At 38.7% G+C, this 8,893-nt stretch overlaps 1 protein-coding gene across 2 annotated transcripts in view; it reads left to right on the top strand.

Moving 5' to 3' along the window:
* Positions 1 to 3,161: 3,161 nt before the first annotated feature.
* The window catches only part of psme3ip1 (proteasome activator subunit 3 interacting protein 1), a 10,437-nt gene continuing 4,705 nt past the window's right edge, over positions 3,162 to 8,893 (top strand). Inside the window, exons 1-5 of one of the 2 annotated variants that reach the window (XM_016483211.1) lie at positions 3,162 to 3,265; positions 4,195 to 4,260; positions 4,349 to 4,471; positions 4,592 to 4,690; positions 5,184 to 5,305. In XM_016483211.1, the coding sequence (XP_016338697.1) occupies positions 4,357 to 4,471; positions 4,592 to 4,690; positions 5,184 to 5,305 (336 nt within the window). In that variant the 5' untranslated portion in view covers positions 3,162 to 3,265; positions 4,195 to 4,260; positions 4,349 to 4,356. The remainder of the gene's footprint in view (positions 3,266 to 4,194; positions 4,261 to 4,348; positions 4,472 to 4,591; positions 4,691 to 5,183; positions 5,306 to 8,893) is intronic. The other variant, XM_016483212.1, reaches the window with a different exon arrangement.

The following is an 8,893-nucleotide window of genomic DNA, read 5'->3' as shown; positions in this document are numbered from 1 at the left end:
CATTTAATCATATATTTTATGTATGTTGACTTTTGTTATGCACTTATTTACAGCAATCGATTTATACATTTATAATAAACTATAAAGCATGTTGTCCTTGAACAGTCTGTTTGCTGTGCTGCATGGGAGTGCTCCAGTCACTCACAGAAAGGAATGTGAATATATGGTTTCCCTACTGATCTGGAGGAGAAAAAAAAGTTGATGCATCAAGTTTTGTTCAATTCACATTTATTTACACGCCCCCTGGATCTTGTGTTCTGCAGTGAGGGGCTACTGGAAAGATCCGATCGGTTCCGACCGGCTCAGTCCTATTCACGATCAATCATTCAATCGGTTATTGTGAACCGGTTCAGTCGGTTCGTTAAAGGGGTCATCGGATGCAAAATTCACTTTTCAAGTCATTTGAATGTAAATGTATGTTGGAAGTGTGTGTACACATCCATCCTATAATTACAAAAATCCATCCAGTGTTTTTTTTTTTATCCCTATTTTAAAATCCCCTTTCTCAAGCCAGGCTGTTCTGAGATTCCTGTCAGAATGACGTAGCTCTGTACAGGCCCCTCCCACGATAGTTGATTGACAGTAGTGTTTCAGCACAGACTGGACTGGTGTCTTACCTTAGAGTCTAGACCCACACTGAGTGAGCTGTCATCAGTCCGCCATTGTGTTGACTCTGGTGCAAGGGAAGACAAGATGTCTCCGATTAAGCGATTGAGGTGCTGTATTGTTGGATGTAATAATGAATATAGCAATCGTCATTTACTCCAGACATCTGAGCCGCTGAAGACGCAGAGGATTAACGTTACTTTCGCTTTGAAGTGAATGTGCCACGCCGATCAGCCTAAATGCATCTATGTTCGCTCGAATCATTGGTGATCCAGCCTCATCTACAGAAGACGTGAGTATAAGGGTTTTTTATGAATCTTTGCAAATCACCTTTCCTAATAATGCGCTAATTAGCAAGTTTCACGATGAATGCGGCTAAAGTAAAGTCTCTCTGAGAGCAGCTCGGAAGAGAGGGGCGGGGCCAGCAGAGCTCATTAACATTTAAAGCAACATGGACTATAATGGCTTGATAAAAACAGAGCTGATTTTGACAGGTTTAAAAAGGTGTTTTTTACACTAACATTGAGACATTTTAACCAAAGTATGTTATAGACTTTTAATTAAGACCCTAAAGAATCATATCAACTTGTGCAAAATGAGCATCCGATGACCCCTTTAAAAAAGATATGATTCGAAAAGAACGATTCGTTGTGTGTAGTTGCATATTTCTCTCCAGCACATGATGCTGGGCCCTACCCCTCCCAACAACCAGTAAAATAAAACAAATTATCCTCAAGAGACGGCGTTGTGTAAACAAATTGCAAATTTGCGAGTAATAAATCCCTTGTATAACATGTATCTTTGTCATACTCTGAACACCCTCAAAACAGTGGAGATGATCGTGGACTTCAGGAGGAACCCCCCTGCACTCCCCCCACTCACCATCATGGACAGCACTGTGGCTGCAGTGGAGTCATTCAGATTCCTGGGCACCACCATCTCTCAGGACCTGAAGTGGGACACTCACATTGACTCCACCGTTAAAAAGGCCCAGCAGAGGTTGTACTTCCTTCGCCAGCTAAGGAAATTCAACCTGCCACAGGAGCTGCTGAAACGGTTCTACTCAGCCGTCATCGAGTCTGTTCTGTGCACTTCAATAACCGTCTGGTTTGGTTCAGCTACAAAATCAGACATCAGAAGACTAGAGAACGGTTCGGACTGCTGAAAGGATTATTGGTGCCCCCCTGCCTACCCTCCAAGAACTGTATACATCCAGAGTGAGGAAAAGGGCTCAGAAAATCACTCTGGATCCATCACATCCAAGCCATCTCCTTTTTGAACTTTTGCCATCTGGTCGGCGTTACAGAGCAACGAATACCAGGACAGCCAGGCACAAGAACAGTTTCTTTCCCCAGGCAATCTACCTCATGATCAGTTAATGTTCTCCCATTGTGCAATTAAAGTACGTGCAATAACCTTATACTTATTTGTCACCCTAAATCCTAGTACATCCCTACAACTTTATTTTATTCTATTCCTATTCTATCTATAGCACACCTGTAAATACAATTTATTCTTTTTTTGTGGTTTATATTTATGCATGTGTATTTTATTCACATCTTATTTTTATTATCTGTGTGTTGTTGTTGTCTCCGTGTATGGGAAGCTTGTGACACTATAACAAATTCCTTGTATGTGCAAACATACTTGGCAATAAAGCTCTTTCTGATTCTGATACAGTTTTTGCTTTCGTTTTGTTTGTGTATATGTGCATGTGCCACGTGTCTAGCCCGCTTTTGTTTTAGCTATAAAAATCAAGGCATTTCAGATATGTTGTAACTCTAATAACTTATTCATACAAGCGAATACGCCAAAAATATGCAAGCACATATCCATTTGCTATTCTTTACCATATTACTTAACTGGAAAGACTAAATAACTAAAGATTGAATGACTATCATTGACTGACAGAACATTGAAATTACATAAAATTAACAACTAATTTAAATGTGCATTCGATTATTACTGTCCCCTAATTGAAAAGTTTACCCGTAAAGAAACGATTTGTACTTTTGAGGAAAAAAAAAACGCCCATGAAAACCACGGCTGCATCCGAAAACGTAGGCAGCTGACTTGCTGCCTTATGAGGCAATGACTTTGCAGGCGGTGTTTTTGCATGAAGGCACCTCATGAAACTGATTCCGGACAGGCTTCTGAGGCAGCGTAACGGTTTAATGATCTACAACAAAATAGAACGAGTTTTGGTGATAACTAAACGAATATTTAATTACTATAATACTGATTTCACTCTAGAAATAATATCAAAAGTGCAAAAAGTTAGTCAGAAATATACAGTTACACACAAACTGACCACCAAACGCAACTTTCAGACGCCATCTTTATTTTTTAGCTCAACCGTCACGGAATGGAACGCACAGGATTGTGGGATATCAAAGGCAGCGAAGGATACATCTATGCTGCCTTCAAAATTCGATCAGAAGAAGGTACCTCCGGAGACAGGAAGTGAAGCAGAATTTGGATTCGGACGTGCCTTGATGCCTTCCTGCCTTGGAATGCGTCCTCCGAAGGCAGCATTTTAGAGCTTTCGGACGCAGCCGTAGGCATTTCCCACGAGCCAATACTTCGTGCGTAGGAACTACGTGCCTTTAGCAGCTTGTTGCTGAGGGGATCCTTTTACAGGGACACAAACCCGGACTAGGTAAATATCTGAGTGCATTTCCTTCTTGAAAGAATTATTTATTCCTCGTCTCTTTTTTCACTTTGAGCATTATTTGTCTGACATGTAAGACAAACCGACTTTAAGGTTACATAATGTGTTTTAAACCAGTCGCCGTATAAATAACACTGCTTTCTGATCCAATGAGTGCGATCAAAGACTCGCACGCTCTACTTCAGATCAATGTCAGGCACTGAAGCTGCGTTGCTGTCTATTGCAGAGTAGTATTGCAGTGTTTCTTGCATATATTCAAAATAAAGTAACGGTAACGAGTCTCTAACCTTTCTCAACCATATTGCACATAACATCATATGTGTCGTATTATGTGTTCTTGTTTTGATGTTTATCACAATACTACTTCATGATTTATGTTTTTTATCATCCACATTCCACACTGAGTGAAAGTGTTGATAAACTATGGTTTGAGCCAGATTGATTTTTCTTTTATTAATATATTTAGCCAGTTTAGAGTGTTTCTAGCACCATTTATATGGAGTAAATGCATTATACTGGATAAACACTTTTCAAATATTTGTTTGTTTTCAATAAGTTTGCAGTTTAAATAGCTATTAGGCAAGAAAATAAGTGACTTTGTATCTGGGATCTATTGCGTTCTGTTCAAATCCAGCACTAGGGGGCAGTGTGCACCTTTTCTTGCCAAATCTGTCAACATTGCTCAGACAAAAATGTAATTATCTTCTGGATCCATTATATATCTCTTGGACTTGGAGCTTAAATAATATTGTGCTTCACATTTAAAATGACTAGTTAGATGCATGTGTATTTCTCTTTGAAAAGGCATTGATTTTAAAAAATGTTATGAGTCAGCCTTCATTAGTTCTGCTTGAATGATGGGTAAAACTTTTTTTTTTTTTAATTATCACATATTTTTATTCTCTATCTCTGAACAGAATCTACTGCAGATGACTTCATGATCTACCTAAAGTGTTTATCCTGATTAAATAAACAGCATTTAGGTAAGTTTTGATGGGTTAAATATATTTTTGTATATACGTGATGATTGCCACATAATAACATATAAAATATGCATGTGTTGTTGTGTAGGTTCTGCCATGGCAGATGGTGTGGACCTCGGCCGGAAGTTTGTGTCAGAGTCTGAATTAGACGAGAGGAGGAAAAAAAGGCAGGAGGAATGGGAGAAGGTCCGCAAGCCAGATGACCCAGAGGGTGAGACGTTCACTTTGTCTGCACCAAGCAGACAAATTAACAGCAGGCTTAATGACAGACATTAGTTCCCCCCGATGCATTTGCCAAGTTTTGATTGTGTTCATTCTCACTCCACCACAGAGGCCCCTGAGGAGAAGTACGACCCCCGATCTCTGTACGAGAAGCTACAAGAGCAGAAAGACAAGAAACAGGAAGAATATGAGGAGCAGTTCAAATTCAGTAAGCCCTCATGTTGCTTTCCTCCCATATTCATCCCTTTATTTTTATCAAAAACATCTTTCAGATGACACACATCGCACGGTCTCAGGGGGCTTGCCTCTCTCGTCTAAATGTGACCTCATTTTGGGGTTTATCTGTCACTGTTTGCACGAAAACGTGCGTGCGCACAACATGCGCTGGTTTGAGCATGTTGGTGGGTGTCTGTGAGTGTGAACAGATGGGAGTGGTGGAGATCAAGAACAGTTCTTGCGGGTGCTGATGGGAGACTGGTATGATCTTAGCATCTCGGCTTCGTCTCCGTATCCCTGGTGACAAACCCACTCTCGGTCTCCCTAGCGACCATTGCTGCTCCTATTTCCGCTGATTCCAAGGGTCACATCTCTTGATCTGCAAGCATGGTGGTCATGCATCTTTTTCATGATGCTTGGTTCTTTTAGCGGTTCTTGAACCACTAATGGAGTCTTTATAATTCTGTTGTTGTGTTCCTCCACAGAGAACATGGTTAAAGGCCTGGATGAAGATGAGACCAGCTTTCTTGACGAGGTCTCGCGGAAGCAGTCTCTAATAGAGAAACACAGACGGGACGAGGAAGCTCAGGAGATAAAGGCATACAGGATATCCTTTTGCACCTTAAAGCGTACACAATATTGCTGTCATGGTTCTTAAAAATTTGACAGGGAGTTTTGCTTTCCGCCTGAGTCTGTCTCCACTTTCACCTTCGTTAAGCTGGTGGTGGAAGCTTCAGCTGTCAAGCGCAGTGATGGCTGGTGAAGAGTAAAGTAGAATTCTTGTACCTTGTTAGTGTACATGTTCTCAAACAAGACAGCCCCTAGAGGAACCCGACGCACTGACGATATAGCACTGCTTCGACAGAAATTCATGCAGGCTTGATGAATGGCTTAGAGGTTTACAAAACAGTCAGTCTGAATGCGTACAGTTTAAAGCAGTTTTGTTGCTAGATAATTTTGCACTCTAATGATACCTTGTCAAGCAAAACCTTTCACGTAAATAAGTTTAATTGATATAACCATAGAAATATTGTTCAAAATTTCTATGGAATGAATAGAATGAATAATACGGCAAGGTTGAACTTGAACTTCTTTAATCCTATGGTGTTGTTCGGTCATTTTAGACCGGAAAAAAAATGTTTGGAAATGTAAAAAATCGCTACTTCATAATGGTACGAAACTCGGTTCGTAAAGGTACGAAACTTTATTCAAAAAAAGCTAAATGTTCATTAAAAAAATAGTCACACTTGTGTTGTTTGCGGTCAAAAATGACCGCCATAGGAAATTAATGGGAAATAGGCAAAAATACAGAGATGTTTTTGTGTGTACAGTCTACAAATCAGCCACAATGCAGAAAAAAGTGCACAGCAATGAAGGGGTGACAAAACTTAAGCAATTATGCCTGAAAACACTGCTCAGTAACTAAGGAATACACAGCACTGAATATAGGGTATATGGCTATACACGCATCTAATGGCTACACCATGGTATTACAGATGATTTTCTTTATTTTTGTCCCCACAAGGTGGAACAAATCTGCCTCAGTTCAGTGGATTTTAAATACATTTGCTTTATTTTTAACTTAAATACTGTTAATTGAAAAATTATATAAAAATATATATTTTTACATTTTATACAGAATATAGCCCATAATTTAGATATGAATATTAATTAGGAACATGAATTACACTCAAAATGCAAAATATTAAAGAAAACAACATTATTGAAATTAAATATAATATATTCATCTCACAAAAATCTTCGCTTCCTTCCCCTAAACTGTTAGCATCTTTTGATGTTAACAGTGCTACTGATACTTTCTGCTCCACTCTAGCTCTTCCTGTCCTATAGTTGTAAAGCACTGCAGTTTATCTTTTGGTGCGATGAATGAAGCTGAAGTATTATACGCTGTAGAATCTACATTTGTTATTGTATTTCTGATTTTATCTATTTTTTCAGTGAAGAAATTCATAAAGTCATTACTATTAAACTGTGAGGGAATATTTAGATCGGGTGGCGTCTGGTTATTTGTTAATCTAGCCACTGTGCTAAATAAAAACCTAGGATTGTTTTGGTTATTTTCTATGAGTTTGTGGATATGCTCGGCCCTGGCAGCTTTTAGAGCCTGTCTATAGCTGGACATACTGTTTTTCCACGCAATTCTAAAAACTTCCAAGTTAGTTTTTCTCCATTTGCGCTCAAGACTACGAGTTTTTTTTAAGCTAACTGAGACTTGTTATAGCATATCATTGCTCTTTTGTTGATTTTGATTGCTTCTATTGTCCTAATTTGTAAGTCGCTTTGGATAAAAGGGTCTGCTAAATGACTAAATAATGTAATGTAATGTAAAAATAAAATTATTTTGCAATTATGGCTTCCGATCAGTTTTGACCGCAAACGACATAACTGTGACTCCCAAATGAACAATACCAGAGAGCTGAGTTAACTTAAGGCGTCTTAAAAACGCAGCGCTCATTGTGCAAGAGGCTGAAAAAGTAGCGAAATGTGGCGTAAAGGCCCGTTGTTTCTTGTTTCCCGCGGAGAGCAGTGGAATGCGGCAGCGCGCAGCTGAATTTCCAGCGCCACAGAAAAGAAAACATACTTTACCTGAGTTGTGATTGTGAGTTTGCAGTTTGTTCAATTTTATGCAATGTAGCCCAAAATAATGGCAAGGCGCGTCGTTCTTACGAGTTGTCCTCGCGGGGTGCAAGCAAGCACACAGCACTACATAAAACGATTGCCGAACAAACTACTCTTTTGAGCTCGTTCTTGGAATGAATAGTTCTAAAAGATTGTTTGAATCAGTCTTATGAATCCATAGATGAATTGAATCATGTTTTGTATCAGTATTGTTGTGTGTGTGGTCTTGTTTTTCTATCCCTGTGGGGACTTAAAGGGTTAGTTCACCCAAAAATTAAAATTCTGTCATTAATTACTCACCCTCATGTCGTTTCAAACCCGTAAGACCTTCGTTCATCTTCAGAACACAAATTAAGATATTTTGATGGAATCTGAGAGCTGTCTGACCCTGCATAGACAGCAATACAACTGAAATGTTCCCAAGTCCAGAAACGTAGCAAGGAGATCTGTAAAATAATCCATGTGACATCAGGGGTTCAACTCTAATTTTACGAAGCTATGAGAATACCTTTTGTGCGCAAAAAAAAACAAAAAAACGACTTTATTCAATTCGTCTCCTCCACGTCACCCTGTAGCGCCATTTTGGAGCGTATCCGCTGGATGTAAACAGCATATGCTGTTCTGTGTCAGCTGCGTCACAGATACGCTGTTTTCGTTCAGATCAAATCACAACAACGTAGGAAACAGATCTAGGGTGTATTCCAGAAAGCACGGTTAACGTCCCGTCAGCTAAAACCCTGAACTTTCGGTTGATTAACCCCGAACCTTGCTTACTTGAGGTATGTGGTTCCAAAAACGCGTCCGGGAGTAAGTTCATTCAACACAGAGTGTACCTGGTTAAGACTCAAGACATTCTCAACAGAGTGACGAATCACTACGGAAACGGACGCTAAGAAAAAGTGTGCCATGCTGTTTATTTCTTCTTCTTTTGTTCAATGGTCGTTTACATGCTTAGTGCATATCATCAATCATTTTTATTTTTTTTCCATGTAATCTTTAATCCTTGAGAATATTAGACATTATAGAAAATGCCGATCCATGTGTGAGATAATATGAAATGTAATAAATAAATATATATCATGTAATAAATTAAACATTACCTTGTCATAGTGTTTTATAATTTATACAGATAACTGTTATATATGCAAATAAAAAAAATATAATAACCATATTAGAATAATATATTACCTTATTTATTACTTATATTAGCGCTTCATCATTAACATACAAATATATATATATATACACTCTGTTTCTCTCATACACAAAAAGTCATTCAAAATCATTCACTATAATCAACAACAGAGAGGCAATAGGCTATATGGCGCCAGCTGCGTTTGTCCAGTGTTAAATGAAAAATTACTTTATTAATTTTAAGAAATATCTGACCAAAGAATGCCGCGACTGAACATAATTTTGAAGAACCGTCTAATAAAACAGAGTTAAAATAAACAAAATGGACTAAATATATAATGTCCCATATTTTCTGAGAAGTAGCGAATCGATGTCCGTTCCGTTAATGAATCATTCTTTTGAGTCGGTTCAGGCAAACGGC

The sequence above is a fragment of the Sinocyclocheilus anshuiensis genome, unplaced genomic scaffold, assembly GCF_001515605.1.
Source record: "Sinocyclocheilus anshuiensis isolate Anshui unplaced genomic scaffold, SAMN03320099.WGS_v1.1 scaffold481, whole genome shotgun sequence".
Taxonomy (NCBI): Eukaryota; Metazoa; Chordata; class Actinopteri; order Cypriniformes; family Cyprinidae; genus Sinocyclocheilus; species Sinocyclocheilus anshuiensis.
This window is presented reverse-complemented; position numbering and strand designations above follow the sequence as displayed.